Raw genomic sequence first — 25,307 nt, 5'->3', positions numbered from 1 at the left:
AGTATGGATTAGTACTTTATTGACTTTGAAACTTTGACTTAATGTTAAATGTGGAGATTTCAAAATAAGGGTGTTTATTGTTTAAAGCAACATCTTCTTGTTTCATCTTCAACTTTATATTTTATTTTATGGTTATTTTAATACATTTATATTTACATTTATACAATATATTTGATATTAACCTTATCTTAATTGTTTGTTGCCCAGCCTATTAATGCCCACTGCTGGTCAACAGGCCTCATAAAAAAGAGGTATTACCCTCCGCAGGTTTCCCATAACTGATTTGCGATTTTAGCAATTCTACATGTTGCTCATAAAAACCCGGAAAAACAGTTTAGTGTGCTCTTGAGGCTTGTGGTGGACAATGCCAAATGCATTGCCAGTGACAATGCGAAATTAGGCTATCAAATGAAAAAAAAAATCGGAGCTACGAATTTTTTTACTACTAATTGCGGAGCCGAAATCATAAAGCGCGCGAGCGACGCGACACGTTTCTTAGGCATATATTGTATAGGATAGTGGGAAATTAAAGAATAAAGTCACAGGAAACCACTACAGTAATTAATTATATACAATAACACATTCTGATTGGTTTTCTCACTAGTGAATTAACCTAAATAGCTACTACCTAAATTGTGGCAAAGGTCTTATTTTTCCTGGACACTTCAAAAGTATTATGATTATGATGATGACAAATATATAGATAGATGGATAAACTCACATGTGTTGTAGCAGCACTATGGATCAATGGTGTTGGCTCAAAAATGCACACTTCAGCACCGTATGCTGCAGCTATCTTCCCAGTGTCAGTGCTGCAATCCAGGGAGCTGATACGGACATAGCCATGGATAGCTCCAGGAATAATTTGGACTCGCTCAAAATTTGATGCTAGTATTACTATATTGCATCCTGCTGCGTAGGCCTAAAAAATTAAAATCTTTTTAAAGGTTTAACAAATATAAGTACTTATTAGAAAAGCGTTTTACAATGTTCTTAAAGTTAATTTTGTTAAGAAGCAGCTAATGTAACACAAAATGACTGTGACTTTTAGCTCAAAACAGTTTTGCACAAATTAAATGAGGAATATACTGATGGTTGAATATAGAATGCTGTGTGTACATCAAGTCAATTAGTTCATCCCCTAAATGGGCGCTAACATATTATGATAGATCATTGTTAGTGAAAAAATTAAAAAGTAAATGGATTTCACACAGACTAAGGAGTCAGTTCTACATGATTTTTAGTGTCAGTTCTCATTATTACACATAATTAGTAAATGTTGAAGCAGTACAACTAATTTTAACATTCAATAGAAGATATATATGGCATATTCAAGGTAAACAATACCTTTAACAATAACAGAAATTTAAATAACGGAGCCATGTAAATTAGTATTCAAGGAAACTCTTTTCATATAGTGATCCATCATTGTTATTATTCCTCATAATTAATGTGTAAATTTGTAGTCTTGGTAAAAATATTTTATTATTATTACAGAAGATTGGTACATGTTGTATTTATGGACAAAACCTATGTATTAGTAAAAATTACAGTACACTGTGTGGCTGTCACTATATATCGGATATCACCACAAGATTGGTATGAATTACAGAACAACACGCAAATAATAATATTCTACCTAACTCCCAGTTTTATTGAACTGTGTGCACTAAAAAGAATGCTGGTTACATTATAATCCATTACATCTAAATGTAAGAAAATCACATATACAAACAGAGGTACCAGGTAGTTCTTTCAGAGTATGATAAATTTTCATCAAGATATATAGATTTGAGAGCTGATAATCAAAAACAATACACAGATACGATTCAATACAGTGTTAAAGCGCTATAAGGTATGTCTAATCATTTAAGGCTCAATTAATTTTTCCTGCTCACACACAAAAAATCCATCAATTACAACTTCTGGTACCCTTGAACATTGGTCACGAGGCATTAATCCTAATCGCACTCTAATCAATTCAAAGATTTTAACAATTTACTTACTGTAAAAGGTATTCCTTCCACTGATCCCACAGCAAAACATTGATCCCCCGAATTGCAGGCACCACTAAGTACTTGATGACAGTTCATAATGAGCTATTACAACTAAAATTACTTCGCTATATTTGTACCAAGTTGCAGTAGGACACTAGCATATTGCTATAAAAGTAATACATAGTTAATTTAGCAAATAAAATCCAACATTTCTTATTCTATTTCTTCTGTGTTCTATTAGTTGTACGATCACGAATATTTCTCTATGACACCACACATCGAACGTGAGAGAATGACGTATGTAATGCGTGAAAGAGATAAGAATAAAAAAAAATATAAAACGTACTATACACCGTCTGATCATGACCCATAAAGAATGGAAAGAATTACAAGCTTTAAACCACAAGCATTCGGATACAGCCAAGATGCTACAAATTACAGTTGATAATTTTACTGCGCCCAGAAAATCAACTAATCGTTGATTTCAAGGAAATCCATCTTTTATATTTCAAGACGTCGTGCCCTCAAACTAAAAGACACGTTGACGCTGTACATTCGAGTATGTTATAACAATTACTATATTTTTTCCGATATAACAATCAGCTGGACAGGCACAAAAATGAGTAGGTAAGCCTATCTTGTAGTTGCACTAATGTACCGTTTGCGGTTCGACGTTGTAGCTGACGCCGGAAAGAAAATCTTAACCAAATGTATCTTATTCTTCTATTCTTTTTGCACATTTTATAAATCTGAATGAAATTTGTTTACAAAATCTTTAGCTATCGCAAACAAGGGTATTATTAAAATATTCATAAACCTCGATTTTCGATTCGTCATTATCGTCACTAAAATGAATTTAAAACTTATCTAATTTTAGTTCGAATTCCTATTTAGCTAACTGAAAGAAATAAAAATCTTATAATTTGGAATTGCACACTTCAGTGACTTTATCACCAACACTCCTGAGAGACTTTAAATCTGGAGTGACTCATTAATGTCCCACTCATGGGGAGAGTTTATTACAAATTGTTAATATCAATAAATGGATCTGACGGTAACAGTCGGTCTCTGAGGCTTGTGGACGAGCAATGCTTTTTTTCTGGGCTGGTCCTGGAAATTATTAATTAGAAACCTGTAACATTAGGATTTACTAAAAATCCACTATACTACCACCTGGCACTGGTGATATATATTGCCAGTTTACTTTTTATTATAGAGGTATTATATATAAAAGGTAAACACGATACCTAATAATTTATGATCTGTACTGGGAATCGAACCCAGGACCTTGTTATCCGTGGTCAAGTCGTTGTTGAATAAGGATAAACTTTTAACGCTAGCTAGCTATTGACATTGGTCTGAAAACACGCCAATGTTAATCAAGTTTTCTCAATGACCATAGACGAGGAGGGTCGGAGAGTGTAAGGTATGCTTAAAGCTGGGTTTTTTTTCGAGTGAGGTTTGTGTTTAACTGTCAACTGTCAAATGTCAAACAGATGCAGACGGTGTCAATTTGTCAAATTGAAAATTGGATGTGAAACTGAGTACTGATATTGATGTGATATTGATTTAAAAAAGAAATAGGAAGGCCTTTCCTGTACTTAAAATATACTATATGATTTAACCTGTAATTTAGTGCTTACGTTAATTTAACTTTCTTGTGATCAGAGCAGATTCAGTGACGACGCAAAGGTAAGATGAAAGTTGTTATTACATTTATGTTTATTCAAATGTTTTAGCGTAAGATTTATTTAATGCATTCTGATCGCAATTTATCCGCACTTAAACATTCGAAGACAATAATTATAACTTTTATTAGTACTTTGAACCTATACTACTTTTATCTAACAAGCCCTGTGAGGCAGAGAACAACTTGACCAATTAAGTTTCCCCTGCCGCTTATGTTTTTGCCTTCTTTTTTTATTATGTATGAGCCCACGACTATCCCTACGTTTTTTTCGGTTCTTACGAAATAAAAAGGTTAAAAATCCTGTGAGAACTATTTGTTTTTGAAGCTAAAATTTCGTCAATATCACTGGTATGCCATGCAAAGAAAGTAATATGATTACTTTTCTAGTGTGGCACTTAATTATAATTCCAATCTAGAAACTTTGGCCTGCTGAGTAACTATGCGAAAAGTCAAGTTGAAGACGTTTTTATAGTGCTCAAATCTATCTACAGCAGAAACACAAACCAATTTATAGATTATAGTGTTACTAACTCTAAGTTGCAAGCACAAAAGATCCTGGAGGGTCGAAGTGCATCCGCTGAAGCGGGCCTCATTACAAGATAGAACTCTAAGTTGACTCAGCCCTCCACTTCCGGAGGTCTCACAGTTCAAGAGGAATCTCTTTTTTTTTATTCAGCCCAGCAGTAGAGCATTCTAAATTTTGAAGTAACTCCTTTTCAACAGTTTTCTTAGCACTCAAATTATTAGGAGTATGTATCAGGAGTATGTTTCATAAGTTTTTTTAATTATGTATCAATTGATTAAAGCAATCCTCATGTTTTACACACTCTACCCCATACAGCTCCCAGTCTATAGGTAAGGTAGCTGGTTTTAGAGTTCTGGTCCTGAAAATGGAAAAGGCTGTAATTAACCTAATAAGAATCGCATAGTTTTCTGGCTGTAAAGACTTTTTTCTCTGGAACTTGGCCAAGTTGAAACTAAAATCAATTACTCAGGTTAGCAATCCCTTGGAGCTGCAAAAAATCAAACTTCTAATTCCAAGCAATCTAAAGGTACAGCTTAAATAGCTGTACCTTTAGATTGCTTCAGCATATAATTTGACTCTTGAAAAAAGTTTAAGTTGTGTTGAAAAATCTGAAAATGATAAATTTGTTGTTACATCTAGAATTCTTTTTTAAAATAAAACTATAAACAATTGATATGTTGAATTTTCTAAGAATCAAATTAAATAAATAATAGCTATATACTACACATGTCTTTCCAAGGTACAGAAGTAGTCTTAATCACACTACTGGTGTTTTTGTATTATTTATCATGCCTATAACCTATTGTAACACTAACAACCTATTTTGCCAAAAATATAGAAAACAAAGAATCATTTATGATCATATAACAATAAAAGTTCAATATAAAATCAAACATCTGGATTACTAATTGATGCATGTTTATTTATTTCCTTACATTGTATTATCAACACACACATATTATCACAGTTATTCATTTTGTCAGTATCAATTTTTAACTGATATGATAAAACTGGAATCACTGGCCTTTATTTCCCGCCAGCAATGATGAATGAAGTTTTATTTTTTGAACAAACACTTGTGTTCCTAATTGAGGTTAATAACTGACTATACAGATGTTTCATAAAATTTACTACTGTCCAATTTTTTTTGCAAACCATTTTGAACCTTATCCTGATGCAATCTAAGCAGAAGTAGGCATTTAGTCAGTCTTGTATTGCTTTTATGATACTCTGTCCATTATGTCTGATGTCATACATTTTTTCTGAGCCCCTGGCAAGGTTATGTGTTATCTTAATCTTCGTACTACAGCAAATACTTACCTACCTTTGAGTCATATTATTTGAGAATCAGTAAAAGTGATTATGCAATTATGGTATATTGTCAATTTATAAGACTATCCATAGATATAATTATACTTAAACTTTTTTTGTCAACTTGAAACTCAAACAGTATGTAATAATGCTCTAACATACATTTCAGTTAAAATATACTTTACCTGAATAATATGACATAAGAACAAATTACAAAGTTAGAAATTAGGGTAAGAAATTATTATTAGGCTATTTTTCATCTAAAATGATCAGACATTTTTTATTAATTTGTTTACTTTGATTAGGTCTTATCTGATATTACTACAGTACTCACTATGGTTAGAGGTATTGTTCTGGAAAGCATCTTGCTTTAAATTGCTTCAATACCTTAGATAACTATTTATAACAATTTTGATTTTCTATATCGCACACTACAAGCAAATGTTATCAGCACACTAAAAGCTGTTCCTAATAATATATGACGTTCATTTTTGACCTTATTTATAGTCTATAGTCCTAACGATAGGTATTAAACAATTAAATGTTAAAGTGCATTCAGAGCGTCCCGCCTACGCGGGGGTCTTTCTATTTATAGAATGCACTCCCATGCCCTTCAATCAGAAGTTTTTGCTTGCGATCCTCGCCGTTCCTTGGCCACCTGGCTGTGTAATCTATTATTATATCAAATACATACTGAGTGGCATAATAAACAGGCCTAGTTAATCTATTCAGCTAAAATTACGTACTTATCAAACCATAGATTAATAAATAAAATTGATCTCTGCTGCGCTCCAAGATAACGCCAGCAACGTATTAAATTGGGCGAACTTGTGTCACTGTTTTATTTCATATAAGTCATAACTGGCTATTTCAGTTTGATACTCATGTACAAGACAAATTATTTTTTTCGCATTTATCAGGTACATGTTTACAAGTTGAAATTATATTATTGATTCACGAGCATCGTTGCGAATAGTCCAACATACACTCAAGCTACTTAAAATCAATAAAATACCGCTAGTATTGTTTAAAGTTCATGTCGCAAACCTGTGTAGGTACCAGTGGCGTGCACTTCATACATACACAAAAGCACTGCATACCCTAAAATTTTTGTATAACTCATAAAGGGGAAGGATTTTTTAATTTTATGCCATCTTCCTTCTTTATGCATACCCTGGTCAAAAACCCTGTGCACGCCACTGGTAGGTACCTATTATATCCAAGTGATCTTCATACTTGGCATGATCTACAGCTGAGCTGTTATGTCATGGAAACCATTTATAACGGCCACGGTCAATGCAGCGGTTATACGGCCTACTTTTATTTTATCTACCGCCAGAAACTAGCTTCTTACCTGTACGAGTATATTTACGATCCTAAAGCTTAGCCGTATTAAAAGCGTCGGCCTCTGCCATCAATCTTAACATTAAGAGAGCCTTATTGCCTTAATGCTGTATCTAACAAAATAGCTAGGGGTCAAGATAAATTAACGTCATACGTTATCGTTTAGTGAACTTTGTTTTAATTTTATCGCCTTCTTAAAACAAAAGAAATGTGTGTTTTCTTTGTAGCTTATAACGCCGAAGTTATAAAGAAAATAATGTCTTGATCAGTGAGGTTCCTTCTATTTAATAAGAAAACATCATTTCCTTTCTGTGTTATCCCGGACGCAGCGGTTTCACCCTTATTACAGTGTAGGTTTTTGTACAATAGACACATTAACGAGGACGATATTGCTTATAATTTATGACATTTCTCTATAAGAAACGGTGATAGCGGTGAGTTCGATTCCCAGCGCGCACCTCTAACTTTTGTAAGCTATGTGCGTTTTAAGTAATTAAAATATCACTTGCTTCAACGGTGAAGAAAGCATCGTGAGGAAACTTGTATCCCTGAGAAATCTCCATAATGTTCCCAAAGGCTTGTGGAGTCCACCAATCCGCACTGGGCCAGCGTGGTGTACTACGACTTAGTTGGCCGCGTGAGGAGATCCGTAATGAGTTATCCCATGCAATAAAATAAGCTCTCAAATTGGAATCTGATTTGGAATTTAGTTACTATACGAAAAAGATGACCACTCGAATACAAAGTGTAGGTGCGTGTAACTTTCTAAATGCATGCAGATACTCGCAGAAAATCTGTTATGGTCATTAAATTATAATCGCTGCCTATAATACGAAACACGTCGCTGCCTATAAATCCAACACGTTGGGGTTCCAAGGTGTTGGAATGGCGACCCCGCACAGGTAAACGCAGTGTTGGTCGGCCCCCAAAGAGGTGGGCAGACGACATCAAACGAGTCGCTGGGAGCCGCTGGCTTATTGTGGAAATAGTTTTGGGTTATTTATTTAGAAAGGTGTTATATGATTCCGCGGAATTTTAGTCTACTAAAAACCATATTTTTATACAACACTTAGTTTTTTTTAAATATTCGATAGAAGCAAGCTCTACCTAAATTGCGGTATTCTATGATGTATAATGACAGTATATTGCCGAGGATCTGTTTGTTGTGGAATATAAATATTGAGGAAATTATAAATTACACCGTACAGATGTAACAGATCGAAAAGTTTTTTTCCTTTGGCCTGGTTTTTAAATACCATTATTTCAGGCTGACATCTTATTTTTCGGCATTGAAATTAAGAATAGCCTATATTGGTTCTGGACAAAATAGCTTCCTAACGGTAATAAAATTGTTAAAATTAGTTAAGTATTTTCGAAGTTATAGTTTTGTAAACTATACAAATCAAATCAAAATTAATATATTTAGATAAAATATATGCATTATATGTAATATGCTATAACAATTAAGTTACCATTAAGGTCATAACTTGATATAATGTAGCTGTAACTAGACACGTAAAGCCATTTGGCCATGGAGCCTGAACAAGTCGTCAGACGGTCTGGCGCCAACGTATGTTAAATCAGGCAATATTCGAATACAAAGTGTAGATAGGTCTAGCTTTCTTAACTCATGCAAATACTCGAAGAACTGACTTTGGAATGCTGATTGTCTTAATCGCTGTTAAATTCCAAAAATGAACTTTCAATTTTACATGTCTCTATAATCTTCCACTGTGTGACTGTATCGGCATATCTAATATAATCTCAAGACCCCGATGCCACGAGTGGCAAGTTTAACTTGATATATTTTTAAATTATTATCGATTTAGAAAAGTCAAGGTTAACTTAAAGAAACAATGCACTGACGTTGGCGATGGCTTAAAAAACGTCCATTAAGTTACATTTAAGGTCATAACTTGATAATATACATAACTAGACACGTAAAACCATTTGATCATGGAGCCTGAATAAGTGGTCAGACAGTCGGGCGCCTCTGTTTTATGGTGTCACGATTTACGCCCACGCTTTGGCACAGATGAAGATCTTCTACAAGCCCTTTTTGTTTGATGGATGAGATGAAATGTCAAGTTAGTGTCACTTAGCTTCAAGATGATTCAGGCTACATTTTTATCATACCTATATTTCCGTTCTTGTTCCGAAGCATATTATTGCATATTTAAACTAATATTCGCTGATAAATAAGTATACTTGGTGCTAGGAGTTGGTACCCACGGCACTATAGTCCTTAGTTCATTTTATTTATATTTTTAAAAAGTTTGCATACTACATACTGCAAAAGAACCACCTTCCAGCTAATTTCTCTGTATCTATTCTATGCTATTAGATGCATTTGAATCGATGTATAAAATTGACCAGATCGTTCGATCGATCGAAAACACACATCGTCCGTACAGAATAAAATAAATATATAATACTAAATACCACTTTTCTGGATGGATAAACGATGACGATTCTGAAATATTACCCTAGGGGGTAAAAAAATCGTAAAAGTACCTATACTTTATACAGATTAGCGGTCTTACTTAGGAACGGAACTTAGTAACGGATCACGGCATCGTACCGAAACGCTAAACCGCTCTGCGGCACGCGGTTTGTTGGCAGGGTTCACATATAAAAATATATATAAATAATATTTGTTTGTGCTTAGCATACAGCAGACAAATAAATAAAAAGATTAGAGACACGAGAATGACAGGTTAAACAAAAATAACGAAAATTCACTTTTTTGGTTGGGTTGAATAATACACAAGTTAAAAGACAAGTTTTAGATGTAAGCATTAAAAGTAAATTGCATACAAAATAGTAAGTAAATTAAATTTAACAAAGCAAGTTTGTGTTTGTTTTATATCATTGATACCTACATATATAGATAGATTGTAACTTAATGAAGAACAAGTTATTTCGAGATGCCTATACTAATACTATAGAACTAAGAGCACTTTCATTACTAATGGAAGCACACCAACAATAGCTTCGTTTACACGCTTAATTAGGCAAATTGCCTCCATCACCGCTATAATTAACTTTGTAAGAACACAGATTGCACCGAACAACCAAATAAACTTTTGATGATGAAAAATTGCACAGATTGTCATATTAGTTTAGACAGGGGACTGGCGGGAATTAACTAGGTTAAAATTTTCCCGTTGTTGTAACGAGCAATAATAGTGTGACACGTGTTCAAAACTTTTTTGGTAAATATTCTTGAATAGGAGCAAAAATTGCTACTATAATTCTGTATTTTAGAAAATAGCAGTTAACTTCAACAGTTCTTAAATCCTCAATTAACAAAGCTTTAGTAGATTAGGGGAGGAGAAAAGATTGGAAAATGTAGAAATAAATTATTTATCAATATAAATTTATCTTGTCGATTTTTGTGTAACCAAGATAACAAGTATTAAAGTTACGCTGGCCTCCTTTTTTTATATGTACAAGCTATATAAGAACTCGATAAGATCGGTGTAGTACTTAAGCTTAAAAGAGGCAATATATATTAATATCGCATTAGGATGAGATTACTATTTTGGAAGAATAAGTCTGTGAATTAGAAACGAAATTCTATTTATAGACTATAGAATCGTCATATCTCCTACACCTAACAATACTCATATTATTTACCAACTTGTTACGGTTACGTTTGACGTGATGATGTCATAGGAAGTACTCAAGGTTATTCCTAGTTCCTACGATGAAAAGACAGGGCCACTTAAGGGAATGATTGAGCGAATAGCGGTCTGAGTTCATTCAGATGAAATTGCGCTCTGTCCGTATACTATACTATATACTACTAGCTGTTGCCCGCGACTTCGTCCAGGTTTGATTTTGTTTTTTGACGTGGCATTCAATTTAGTTGTAGTTCTAAAAAAATTTAAAGTATTCAGTATCGCTAAGCCTTAAATGAGGGGTTTGTTGCTGTCCGCTGAGGAGTTATGTCCTTTATCTCCAACCACATTCATCAGATCTACACAAAGTTTGGGCAAAATTAAACATATATTATAATTTGTCGGAGTTATGGTGTAAAACCGTCAAACACTCATCCTCTCTCCCAAAGGAACCGAGCTTGATGTCGGGATAAAAAGTATCCTATATTACTTCTAACACTTCCAAGAATATGTGTACAAAGTTTCATGAGGATCGGTTTAGTAGTTTTTGCGTGAAAACGTAACAACCAAACTTACATTGACATTTATAATATTAGTAGGGATGTATCGTTTCCTAGGGATGGACATAGATACTTTTTATCCTGGAAAGGACTTGGGTAATGTTCCGAAGGATTCACAAAAAAAGGCTTTCGTTATCTATCTATCCGATATGATTTAGCAAAGTTTTTCGTAGGGATAGTTGTATCCCGTTAGGTACGTATGCCACGAAATAATTATTTCTACCCATTTTCTTGACTTACCTTCTGGAAAAAAAAACATGTTTGTTTGTTCATTTATTTGTTTGTTTGTTCTAACTTTACGTCCTAACTAAACGACCAATCACTTTTTTTCATAGAGTTGAGTGAATCAGAGAGTCACAGGTACAAACCCTGTCGCTTCCGAATCTTTTATATGGATTTTATAAATTTGTGTTTTCCTCCAAGTGTAACAATACTATAATAACTGTAAAATTATAAAAAAAGAAATGTGTCATCTCTTGTTTCTAAGTGTTTCCTTGTAATATAGACCTTTGAAAAGTAGATTGAAACTGCAATGTTTACTACTAGATGGCGCTACAGTCGCTATAAGACTTATAAGACAGCATATATTAATTGCGGCACTGATGCAAAAAGAGCTTAGTCGTGAAGCGCTCAGGCCGCGATTGTCAGAGAGCCACGGGTTCACAACCTTTCGGTTCTGAAATTATTATAGGAATTTTAAGTTTATAAATTTTGTACAGAAACTGTTTACCGTCCCTCGTACCTTTTTGAGCACGCTAACGCGGATTTCAGCAACATAGTGGAACTATGCTGATCCTATGAGAGACGTGGCTATAATTAAGAGCGTGCCCGGGATTGAACTCGGTCCCCCTCAAAAGGAAAGCTGAAGCTCTACTCACTGAGACCACTTGCTTTGGTCGGTTGTAGATACTGATATGATATATTTATAAATCGAGGTATTCGGGGTCCGAGGAAACCCCGTAGTAATTCGTTACGTTATCTTGTATATACCCGAACGCGTTTACGGGTCTCCCTTTGTTACCTTCTCACACCTACAGCCCTAAGGCCATTCACTCAATCTTTCTGTCTAGGACATCTTATTGATGCTAGTATATTGACCTCTGGGAAATAAGTTTGAGACTACGAACTTGTCGTTCGCTTTAATTCACTATGTAAGTAGCGAATAGATTTTATAAAATATATATTTATGTTCCTTCTTGTAAGTATAGTTAGCAAAATTAAAATAAAAAAATAATACCTGGCGCGCCCGCGTATATCGTATTAAAATAAATACTTTATTGTCGTGTCCAAGACGTTTTTTATTTATGTACCATAAATTGTGATTGTGAACATAAGATACATGAAGTGTACAAAAGGAAGCTTATCTCTATAAGAGATCCCTTCCAGCTACACCAGGATGTGAGTAAGATGATTTAATTGTGGTATAGGTCAAATAAAGGTACAATATACTTCATAATAATTACTAAGGATATTCAATATATCTAAATAATAACAAAATTCTAAATACTAATACAATAGAATTTGAAGATACTATATGTACAAAATACATAAAAATAATAACATAAATATTTATATAATATAAAATGTTATCATGAATCCCGTGGGAATCCTTTATTTTTGGACGGATAAGGCTATACATATTTCCGGTTTATATTCGTCTAATATACCTAAGTCACATACCAGGCAATCTACCTTCGTTTCAGCATTAAAACGCTTGAATTAAACTGATTTATTCTTTTATTTCGCTTTCATTGTTTATCACAATTTTGAGCCCAGTATATTATTTTAGTGTCAAAAAGTGACAAATAAATGTACTTATACTAATATTTAAGTGGTAATATACAAAGACTATATTTATTGAACTAAAAAACGCAAAGACGTTTCATTTATTTGATATACATACAAAATCAAGGGTCGCTGGACACATGCGGCATAAGATCGTGCAGAAAAGAAGTTGCTTTCAAAAGAATTATGAATGAACATACCCATTATAGTATTAAATGTAAGATTAAATAATGCTATAATCACAGAAGCTAGAATTAATTTGTCTTATTAATTATTCCAAAAGAGAATACAATTTATAATCTCTACAAATAAGTAATTACACCTTTGCGCCCCGCGAACTAAAGTCTAATCTTAACGTTTGACACCAGTTTCAAAGGGATCCTATTTTCTTTTATCTTACGTTCATTTTGGGCCGAGTTTGTATGAAGAGCACCCAACTTGTCTCGCCAGATGTTAAGTCGCGGTGGTTGCGCGCGCAATTTGCTTCGATCGGCATTCATTTCAATGAACCATAGACACTCGAGGATTATCAATCGCAAAGTGTGTCGTTTCGTACCGGTCTCACATTGTCAATGAATGAAGAAGTTACGAATATGAATTCTATCCATTTATAGATTTTTTATTATATCATTGGGTTTTTGTAAAAGTAGGTCATTCTATAATAAAACCACACCAAATTATAACATCAATATTACTTCAAATCTACTTACTGGGCTCTATAATGGATCGTATACAAATTATTAGGGCTTAGATTATTATTTAGAATTTCTTGCTAAAATCTATATTCAAATCAACACTTAAAATTCCAATTTATTTTTAAATATAATCTTTACAATCGCATTATACACAAGAGAAAGAAATCATTAAGAGAGATACCTGAAGTTGTTGGCAGTCTTCCGCTTTAAAAATCTACCCATGTAAACATGTTCATTGCTGCTGTACTCCATTGCTTTATTTTTTTTATTAAACCCACTACAGCAATCGGGCCTCCTCTCAAAATGAGAAGCGTTTAAACCGAAGTCGAGAATAGTCTGGAAATTTCTCAGGCATTCAGGTTTCCTTATGATATTTTCTTTCACCGTTAAAGTTATAGTTAATTGCATATAACTCACACATGTAACTTAAAGGTACATTTTGGGGATGGAACCTTGTCCCTCCGATAGTGAGGCCGAAGTCCTAACCAATAGGCTATCACGGCTTCTTTCTTAAGGATAATAAATCAATAAAGCCCTGTAGTAATTATCAGGTAGATACTCGGAAATTGTAAAGAGTAGGGAGGTGGAGTCTTTATATAAATAAAAGCGATTACACGAATCGCTTTCTGATTTGTAAGACTACACTTGTTTCGCTATGTTGTTCATACGAGTTTAATAACTTATTGGAAGTAGAAATATCTCGCCTACGTTTACTCTATTTAAAGATAATGCGAGACCGCCCGGTCTGCCTACGTAAATCCTGAAGAAGTTAGTTGGGGTAAAATCTTTAGAAACTGGTACTTATCTGTACCCTACGTAGGATGAGAATTGTATTCTTGCAAGCGTTCTTTTTTATAACTGCAATTCATTTTGTCGTTTGTATGTATTCATTATTTTGTATGTATTTCTAGTTTTAACTGATAAATTACAGATACATACAAATTTTCATTTCGCAAACGCCATTTTCCATTCCATTCCATATTTATGTGTAAGGTATATTTTACTTGGATTATTCAATGTTTTTGGTACTTGAAAAACTGGCCCAGTTCGAGATATACTGGCGCACTGAGGATTCCGTACTTTGGATTAAAACACATACAATTATGCATTGCATTAATGGTCCGATGGCCTAAAAATAATGATATTTTTGGTTTTTTTTTAATGATAAACGGCAAAGTTTGCGGCTTATAAGGAAATAGTTCGGTTCTGTAGTTTGGGATTTTCATCGAAATAACTGGAAAAAGTATGTGATCTAAGTAAACGCGATCGCATATCTTTTCTTTTTTGAAATAGACGAATAGATTTAAATAATGTATTACTTAAATAAACTCTATTTTATGTTTTTTCTAAATCTTCTTCTTCTTCATCATCTTCTTGTGCTTATCCCACGCTATGTGGGATCGGCAAAATGTGTCTGCTTTTTCTATTAATGTTTATCAGCCGTCGTCTCATTAAATACTTCTTTAACCTTTTCTTTTTCTTATCTTTGTAAATTTTATTATAAGCCAAAATAAAAATAAATACAACACAAACTGGTGCTGTAAAAAGGGCCCTGATACATGGACCATTGCACGGACTGTCTTTAAAGTTATCCCAAAGGGTTTCCGTCATTCTATTCTGAGGCTCTGAACCCTATAAACGACAATGAATGCCAGCGGGCTTTGTTTGCTAACTCAATATGCTTATAATTTTTTTTACACGGTCCAACGATTTTGTTTGTTTTTAATTTCAATTGTATGCTTTAGCATAAAAGCCAACTTGTTAACCTCCTTGGCGCAGCGGTAAGCGCTGTAACCTAACAAGGAGAAGGTCCCAGGTTCTAACCGTGCAGTGACATTTTCATAACTTCCAAATTTTATCTGATCTGGCCAAATGATTTTAGCGTTCCAGTACGTGGAGAAACTTTTGCTAGATACCACCCCACCAACAAATGCATGCCGTCCAACTGACTGGTTATTCCGACGTTACGTTTATTAATATGGCCTTGTACAATAAAGAATATTTAATATTATATCTAGGTACACGATTTACCAAAATATAATTTCAGTTCCAATTCGGAGCGGATTATATAAAAACCTGACGTAGATTGGACGTGGTTTGGAGCTCAAAGCACCCTAAGCTGGTGGCAGAATTTAATAACTACGTTGGTAACTTCCGATAATGCTATGAGTTACGTAAACCTGGCGTTTCATACGTTAGGTTTACGTAACGTACGATTATCGTTGCGCTAAGATACAAATCGTTCTAGTGGTTTTAATACTGCCGCCATGCTTAGTTCTGCCGCTAAGCAGAATTGTTGCAATGCTGTGTTCCGGTCTGAAGGCTTTCGTTGCTGGTTGAATTACTAGCACATGAGGCTTAAAAGTTACAACTTGGGTTTTTATGGATACAAGGCGGCACTTTGTAGAACGTGGTTCCTTACATTCGTACCCTGCGAAGTGTAGCTCTAGTTATAGTGGCCGGTTTTCCAATTGCTTTCAGGTACTGATACACTGGTACTTTCACTGTAAAGAAATATAAAAAAAAACAACTCAAATATTCAATGATTATGTCAAAAAATCTTTCTTTATACGGTCACTGAACTGCAAATGAAAACACATAGATTAGAACTTATTTGCTATTTCTTGTGATCCCGCTTTGGAGTAACGTGGGCGGGTAGCGTGGGAGAATTTTCATATAAATGAATATTTAAGACATCGTATTGGATATAAATATCCGCGCTGGTTTTTGCTAATGATACACACTTTGATATTTCATTTATAGACTGTACCGTCTTTGACTTTGGGTTTTATAAAAAAAACGTGTCATCCTAATCGGTAAACAAGTAGCGTACATACCATACAATCCATAGATAATACAATAATGATAAGTTGATTATTATTGTCATAAAAATAATATAATCGTTGATTAATTAAACTTTATATCGTTTACCTTCATATGCGGTTGTCCATACTCGTATATCATATACTTTGGTGTTGCGCTCTACATAATTATTTATCTATTTGCTCTTTGACATTTTCAAGTAATAAAAGAAAACCTATATCTGCAGATTGGCGAGTTTTAAGATCTTTTTGGCACATATAATGAATCATATTAATCTAAGTAAGCCTATTCATGTCCTAATGAATCCGAGAAGAACGATACTAGCGGACTCGGCAGACATCATCCTGCCCGGTAAAGCAGAACCACCTACCGGGTCTGATTGTGCTTTCAAACCAACGAAAAACCTATTGCAATATACGCACAAAATTTCATCATGATCGGTCCAGGAGGAGTTTGGTTACAAAGACACGCACAGAATGATTTTAATTTTTTTTTTACCTTTTAAACCATCCCTATACTTCCATAATTATTTCAAAACCTAAATTAGCCAAATCGGTCCAGCCGTTCTCGAGTTTTAGTGAGACTAACGAACAGCAATTCGTTTATATATATATATAGATATGGATTATTTAATCTAGCCGTGCCCGATGGCTCAACGTTCTATTCGAGGCACGGGAGTGCACAACGCTAATTATCAAAATGCGGGAGAACTGAGATTTTTTAAAAAGAAAAACCCATCTCTTTGCCCTTTCCAGGAATCAAACTCAAAGAAGCAGTTCATGTTTGCATCATGAATCGTGGTAATAATAAAGTATAGGATAGCGTGGTAATAATAAAGTATGTTCTAACTCCGAGCTTATACCTACTGAATTAAAAAAATCAATACCTAAATACTATTTCCTCGATTTGAATCGAACCTCGAGAATAATAGTCAAAATTTAGACCAACGAATCAGTGATAGATATAATTATCAATAAATGATGGAAGACTGTTTCCAACTCCAATTAAATCCCATTGGCTGAAAGTCATTGTACATATGCAAGAAAACATACTTCTAGCTACAAGAATATGTTCAAACAGATTGTACAACAAATACCCGGCTGGACGCTCAAGTCACGTTCAACTCGAAAACGTGGTGTTCTACATCCCATCACAATAAGTGTATGTCGAAAATATTTAAGAACTGGGAATTCGGCTAGTTTATTTGCACCGAAATGTCTGTCCACCCATCTGCCTGACTATCGGAGCCTTATACAATCTGAATTAACAAACGTAGAAGTAAAAGTTTATGTACCCAGTAAGAATTCAAATGTATGGCCTGAAGACTAAAATGTAATTATCTTTGTCAGCTGTTAGAGTTTCTTGCCGGCTTCTTCTCGTTAGAAACTGCCTTCCGAATTGGTGGTCGAGTCGCTACAAACAGACTGACTTGATGTTACAAGTGCTTATAAAGTATAGACATTTTGAATTTAGCCGTTCAATTCAGATCAATAGACCCAACCGAACCTAGACGCTCCGAATTGCACCGTTGCCTTAAATACTTAAAGGGTGGTCCCAGTTTACACTCTCGTTATATTCTCTTCAGACGCCGATTTAAAATTGCTATATTGTTTTCGTTATGGTCTTGCGGTACTGTCCGCTAGCTAGCTATAAAAGATACATTTTTTTCTTCTCCTACAGCTTTATCAACTCTGAGAGGGTTGGCGCACAAGTGGAAATAATATAATAATAAACGGGGGTAAACTTCTCCTATTCCATGTTCCCGTGCTTCAGCAGGTGGACAGGTCAATTATATCTACCTGTCAGGGGATATAATCGGGGGATATAATTTTTGTCTCCTGCCTCTGCTGGCATACTGCAAATATGCTTTCATCTTCTGACAATGATGTCATGTAAGGAATGACGTATTAACTCATTGAGGTAATACGATCACAACTTACATGGGTCCAAATGACCGCATACGGTTTTAAAGAACCAATAATTATATATTAATACAAAGGTATGCCTCTAGTTCTCTTTTTATGTGACGCAGCCTATAACAATTGGTTACCTACTCGTTTCATGAAAAAGTTTAGCACAACGCGCTCCGCTCGAGCGAAGTCTGACCAAGTTGGAACAAACTGGATATAAAATACATGTAACGCATTAGTACAGAAAGGGGAGACACATTTTGGCAACCGTAATATTTTTGAATAACTGCGTCTAATTTTATATACTTTTTCACTCCTAGTGATTAACGTGGCGTAACGTTAGAATATTTACCCAGTATCTGTCACATTTCAACTGATATTACCTCCCAAATGTCAGCAAGTGACAACATAATTAAGGTTGCCTGGCAGAGATCGCTACTAAGCGATAAGGCCGCCTCTTGTATTCCACTTCCGTCTTTGTATTTCTATTCTTCTTTTATTTCCCTATCTTTGTAGTGGTGTACAAATAAAGTAAAATACTCCAACCCTACATTACGTTTATTAAGGGTACAAAATTAAATATACCCATTACCTTGCCTTCTTCGTTTTTTTATAATAATTTAACTTTTAAGCAGTAGCATAACTTTTTTTTAAAGAGCTTGTCCGGAAAAGTATTACAACCATGCTTATTTCTGACGCAAAGCAGCATTTTTTTAATGCTGTGTTCCGGTTTTAAGGGCGTTGTTGCCGGTGTAATTATAGGCAGGTGAAGCCTAAAACCGACTTTATTTTATTTATATTTTACCGATTTGTTTCTTTCATGCCTCGCAAAGATGTTGCTGTTTTTAGGCGATGGCTTTTAACTTACCGTCAATTGAGCCGTCTGCTTGGTCTGTCAATAATATCCCAACAAAAGCTTCCAAATCTTGTTTTTGCTATGGAAGAGTGATGCCTCCTGACACAGATAAATTCAAAGTCAAAGTCAAAAATCTCTTTATTCAAGTAGGCCCATAGGTGGCACTTTTGATGCGTACATAAGAATTACACGGGAGTGAGATGATGGCGATAACCACATTCTTAAACTTAAAACTAAAGCTACGAGGGTTTCAAACGCGTCCTGGTCTAAGGAGAAGCCCACAACAAACTTAGCCGGGTGTTTTTTTTTTGTTATCACCATCTCACAATGTAATTTTAAATTATTAGTAGAGCAACCAGGTTAGAGCAATAATATATTATATATAGGTATTCTCCACAGCATGTATCATTTACAATGTAAGAAACGAAATAAACGATTTTTATTTATTTATCATCAAGCTTGAACACTTTAAATACAAAAAAATTGTCACATTAATTTCTAATACATAGTTGTCGAAAAATTCAAAGCAACAATGTTGCAGAATGATGCTTCAACATTGTTGCTTAGAATTTTTAGTACGGATCATTACGGAATTAAAGTAGCTAATACTAATCGTGTAGGGGGAAGTTAAGGATTGAGCCCGGTCACTGCAGACGATTAAAGTCAGTGGTAGCGGTGTGGCGTAGTGGCGATAGCGTTAATCTGTCGATAGTGCAGAATAAGCAATGTTGACCCGAGCTATATACATCATGAGTGCTGACTTGGGAAGCATGAAATTAGCTATCAACCTTTCTACCGTACCTACTTCATAGAGTACGTTTAGCTATCATTGCAGATATATTTTGGAGCGATTGCTCAAGAAGTATTGACTTTTTCGCTTAAAAAAAAAACTGTTTAGCGTAAAAGTTAACAAAAATAGACGGTTTGACAAAGTTACGCCGAGTGTACCATTTTTAACATTTTAGCACGGAACCATGAAAACATCAGACAACTGGTGTAGCGTAGCGGTGAGCGTTACGGTCTTATAATAAAATAGGCGGTCCCGGGTTCGGTACCCGGAAGGACAATTTTTAACTCATAAGTTCAGAATTTTCTCTGGCTTGGTCTGGTAGAGGCTTCGGCCGTTATTAGCGACTACCCTACCGGCAAAGATGTGCCGCCAAGCGATTTAGCGTTACAGTGTGTGTAGAAACCGATTAGGATTTATAAAACTGTCGTACTCAGTTTAGCCTTACCACCAGGTGAGATTGCAGTCAAGGGCTAGCATGTAGTGGAATAAAAAAAAAATACTATTTCCGGATAATTACTACCGGGCTTATTTCTGCCGAAAAGCAGTATTGTTGTTGTCAAAGAGCACTGCTGTGTTCCGGTCATATGGGCGTGGTTGCCGGTATTATTAAAGGCACACGTATAATTCTTTCTTTAATAATACCGGCAATATCGCCTTACATTAATGGACACAAACTTGTACTCCTACTAGGCACGTGTCCGGTGACCATCGTAACCTTTCGAAAGCCGTGTTTAAATGTGACGGGTTAACACTTTCAAACAGGTGGGCCATGTGCTTGATCCATCAATTATTAATTTTAAAAAACATAATCTATGTAAATAATATTGACTAGTTGAGTAAAACGTGTTTATTTAAATACAGCCGTAAGTAACTTTGTGGCGAGCAAAACTGATGTAATAAGTATCTACATCGTTTGGCGAGAAACTTCGTACACGGATCTCTACATCTAATAACGAACAAAGTTGGAAACACTTTGATATAAAACATAAGCGCCAGTATAGAACACGGATGATGACAAAACTTTAAAAACCGTAATTACATTTCACATTTTATTGCTGTTGAACTTTAATAGAGTACGAAAAATAATAAATCATATAAAATTAATTGAAATAATTGTTTCCGTGGTGACGGCAGATCAGAAGACGCAACCTACCCTCTTCCAGTGGGTGTCGTACCAGACTAGGGAAGAATAACAGTACGGCAGTAGCGTTTTCTGTGCCACTACCATCAACTGCGATCACCAAACCATCTGCCCAGCGTGGTGATTATGGGCAAAACTTCCTCTTGGGACTGGCCTTTAGGTAGTTATAGGTTATTGATGATAAACAATATTTATTTATTTATTATTCAACTTACGACTAGTATTACAGGAATTTTCCTCATGCACTAGCGTAGACACTGATGCACCTATCAACACACATTATAACTATATTTTACTAACCTACATGTTAAACTTTATCAATGTAACAAATGCACCAAAGAGTAACCTTTGTGAGTTCAGTCAGAGTACAACAAAACAGATCCGTTCTCTCAGCTATGTCGTTAAGGGTGCGAATCCTTGTTGAGCAAGTTGGTGCGTCCGCGCGGCACCGCCAGCAGTGGCGGCCTGCGCCTGCGCCACACAAACCGGTCCGGTGGCACATAGATTAATCTGACCTAATATATAAATATATATGTAGTAACAAACAAGTTTGTTACATAATTATAACTTATATTTTATTTTTTCATTGCGGTTACAACTTTATATGTGTTTTGGATATATAGGGTTTCATTAAGGGTTGTCTGGAGGAGATCGCTTAAAGCGATAAGACCGCCTTTGCGCATTTTTATTTTTCTAGTATTAATGTTTTCAAAATATGTTATCTTTATCCCTTAATTGTGTGCAATAAAGAATTTATCTATCTATCTATCTATAGATATATATCTTTATTATTTCATATATTATCTAGCATGTAGTTATTAGCGTGTATATGTTTGTATTATTGCTATCTCCCGCCTCACAAGTGTCTCACTGGCTCTGTTCGAAAAGGTAGCCTGGAAGAGATCACTATTGATAAGTTCGCCTTTTGCTTTTTAATTATGTTTATTTTGTCCTTAACTTTTTGTCCTTAACTGTTTTAATGCAACTAAGTTATTGAAATCTATATATATAAAAGAGAAAGTGTGTGGGTATGTTCCGTATAGGCTCAGAAACGGCTGGACCGATTTCAATAAAACTTTCAGGGAATCTCCGGATCGACATGGCGAGTAATCCTGTAAAGTTTGGTGACGATCGGATAACTCCTATTTTTGAATCTTCACTCGCTCGAGAAGAGAATAGAAGAGAATGAATACGGAGATAAATAAATGATTTAATATATTATGTGACTTAAATTAAAAATTTAATGATGTAAGTTTATTGTTTAAATAAAATAAAGCAAAATCTAGCCCGGCGTAGTGTAGCGGGCTGGGTACGCTAGTAAAAAATAGCCAGCGGATTGCCACCTAAAGAAGAATTCTGAAGAATTATTACTTATTAAATTGATTGATAAAACGGTATATATATATTTATATATACTAGCGGACCCAGCAGACGTAGGCCTGCCCGGTAATATAGCGCCACCTATCCTCCAATTGTGTTTCAAAATCATCCTATAACCCATAATAAACCTGTTGAATATATACACAAAATTTCATCCAAATTGGTGCACATGTCAAAAGTGTGTCAAAAGTGACAACCATCTATACAAATTAAGATATCTATACATCAGTTTTGCTTGGTATTCATATTAAGTAGTACTACAGAATTTCTTTAATTTTTTTTACATTGTCAGCCAGGTCCTTATTGATAAACGTGGCACAACGACGGACTAGTTGTGTTATTCACGTGGTGACATTTGAACGGTGCTGTGAGTTGAAGTGTGACAATACATTGCATTGCTATTCTAATGCCATGTACTATTAGTAACATTGCCTCCGGTATATGTTTTTTTTCTTTTATACACCGTGTGACCGTAGTATAGAAAAAAAAATACAAAATACGTTTACCTTCTCTAAGATGAGGCTATCTTTTGGTTTTAAAACGTTAATAATATCCGATCAATACATTCGAGGCTTAGCGACTAGCGTAAATTATTAAATAACTAATATTAAAATTTTTCATCGATAAACTTAACCTAAAACTTTCAGCTTAACCCTACCTGTTTTACCTTTGTTACCTGTCAAAACATCACCGCTTCAACCATGCTTTTGTCTTGAAATATCATAGCGGACACCTCTTATAATTCACCTCCTAACAATAGATTAACTATGAAAGCTATTACGTCATCGTGACCTGATACTACTCGGGTATACAATTGTATAGGAACCTACCCAATGAAATAGATTACGTGTGATTCGTAGCAATAAAAATTGTATTATACGAAAATTTGGCACAGTTTAAAATAAAATATAGGTAAATCATTTCGAAATAGAATAATGTGGATTGGTATTGGGTCCGCGTAGTGAGGGGGCGAGGTTGCGCGCGCAGTTGCATGTCGCTACGACCGCCTCAGTCGCTCCCACGCTACGAGCTACGTAAAACCGCTACAGCGCCGTAGCACCGTAGCTGTTTTAACTGACTGACTGTGTATTGTGACGAAAGGAGATCATAAAAAAAGGTACGCTTTTTCGATACTCATACGATATTATCATAAATGGTAAGCTTTTTAATTAACTGAGTTTATACAGTGCCTTTAATTAACACAAATACTTTTAACAAAGCGCTTTTGACATACTCTATCAATGTAAGTTATGTTGCCAGATACACATTTTCCATTATTATGTTTATCTATATTTCGGCTGTAATCGTTTATTTATAATGTTAGTGTTCTATTATGTTTCGTGAATCACGGCGCCTTATTTAGTACGTATTATTTATTAAAGGGCTGACTCAATTACGCTCGGAGTTAAATTTGGAGAATCTATTTCAGAATGTGTAGGGCAATATACATTTTCTTTGAGTTTTAACTAAACGTGTATAACATAATTTAAAACTGATTTCACAACGGGAGTATTTATTAATTAGATGTGACGACGATGAATTTATTTTCGTGTATCTGTCAAATCGAAAACCAGAAAAAGGATATTTAGGTTGTCATTTTCTAAAAGTTATTTTCCCGTGTCTTTGGATAACAGTGCTTTTTGAAAAGTTACCCTTAACAAAAAAAAAAATTTTTATTTATTACATTTGTTAGGATCTGGATGAATACTTTGCCATCTATTTGTGCGTCGCCTGTAAGGTCCTTCTTTCAGTGGACAAAGATTGACTTTGTTTCACTGAGAAAAAAAGGCTCTTATTTCCCAGTTAAAAGTAATAAAATGCCTTTCGAAGCCTGTGTTCATACTGAGAGTCCCACTTACAGTCTGCCATCAAAACCATCAGGGTACTACTTCCCGCGATGACCTCTCGAAATCCTTGAACCGATCTTGAAATATGCCGTATAGGTAGGAGTTTTAGCACAAGTGACGGAAAATATCCAAAAATCATTTCCCGTTTTGAATTGCCAGAAAAGTGTAGTCGACATTCTAAGGTAAGGTTACTAGGTCAAGTGGTATATATTATAAAAGGGCTCCACTTACAGGTCCTGATGGGTTATTATTGCTTTTTAAGGGCGTATTATAAATATAAATATATATAATTGAAAAAAACTATTTTCTCTGATGTTTGCAAAGCGAAAAATGTGAAATCATGAGTTGACGGAGTGGTTCGTAAGTTATGTAATGATGTTTCTTATTACATTCTACAATATAGTTATGCTTTTTAAAACAACTGAGATGTTATTTTTTCTTGGAGGAGATTCGATACTTTTGTGGACGTCTCCTTAGACGAGGGTGCGTTTGGAATCTTTGTAGCTTAAGTTTTAAGTTTACGAATGTAGTGAATTAGTGATCACCATCCTCTCACTATATGATGGCATAACACAGCTAGTGAGAAGATTAAAAAAACCTGAGCTACCGAATAGTTTTAGTGCATTGTCAGTGCTGCGGTAAAAAACACATGCACTACAGTGACACTAATAAACAAGTTAGACTTAAGATGCGATCTATTAGTTCTTATAAAATAACAGTTAAGAAATTTAGGTTAAAATAAATTGCTAACTCACACTACTATGAACAAATTTTATGTATACATACCAATGGGCATTCTTTCAGTTTATTTGAACAAATAACTATTTGTCTATGACAATAATTTAATCAACTTCTTTACTAGCTAACGTTTCTGATAAGTCTATCGATAAATATAAAGTTTCATTCGTTATTTTACACAATATACTCCGACCCACCGCGACTATTTGCTCGCCCGCTCTATAACTTTGCTTGCTCAACAACTACGAGTCTTGGGTAAGGTTAATGTGTAACCTTCCTGAAAATCGTGAT

The 25,307-nt window shown here is 34.8% G+C and overlaps 2 protein-coding genes across 9 annotated transcripts in view; one reads left to right on the top strand and one right to left on the bottom strand.

The window, feature by feature from the left end:
- LOC120632614 (dmX-like protein 2) overlaps positions 1–2,255 on the bottom strand; it is a 67,184-nt gene extending 64,929 nt beyond the window's left edge. For all 3 annotated transcript variants that reach the window (XM_039902545.1, XM_039902547.1, XM_039902546.1), the window contains exons 1-2: positions 2,007–2,255; positions 722–922 (exon numbers count right to left, since the gene is read on the bottom strand). In XM_039902545.1, coding sequence (XP_039758479.1) covers positions 722–922; positions 2,007–2,093 — 288 coding nt within the window. In that variant the 5' untranslated portion in view covers positions 2,094–2,255. The remainder of the gene's footprint in view (positions 1–721; positions 923–2,006) is intronic.
- A 1,263-nt stretch (positions 2,256–3,518) lies between these two features.
- The window catches only part of LOC120632483 (endophilin-A), a 62,468-nt gene continuing 40,679 nt past the window's right edge, over positions 3,519–25,307 (top strand). For 5 of the 6 annotated variants that reach the window (XM_039902272.1, XM_039902271.1, XM_039902274.1 and 2 more), the window contains exon 1: positions 3,519–3,689. The gene's annotated coding sequence lies outside the window, so the exon portion shown is untranslated. Of the gene's footprint in view, positions 3,690–23,465; positions 23,549–25,307 lie in introns of those variants that run through there. The other variant, XM_039902270.1, reaches the window with a different exon arrangement.

Source organism: Pararge aegeria, chromosome 20, assembly GCF_905163445.1.
Source record: "Pararge aegeria chromosome 20, ilParAegt1.1, whole genome shotgun sequence".
NCBI classification, from domain to species: domain Eukaryota; kingdom Metazoa; phylum Arthropoda; class Insecta; order Lepidoptera; family Nymphalidae; genus Pararge; species Pararge aegeria.
The sequence above is the reverse complement of the archived record's forward strand: the minus strand, read 5'-3'. Positions and strand labels throughout refer to the sequence as shown.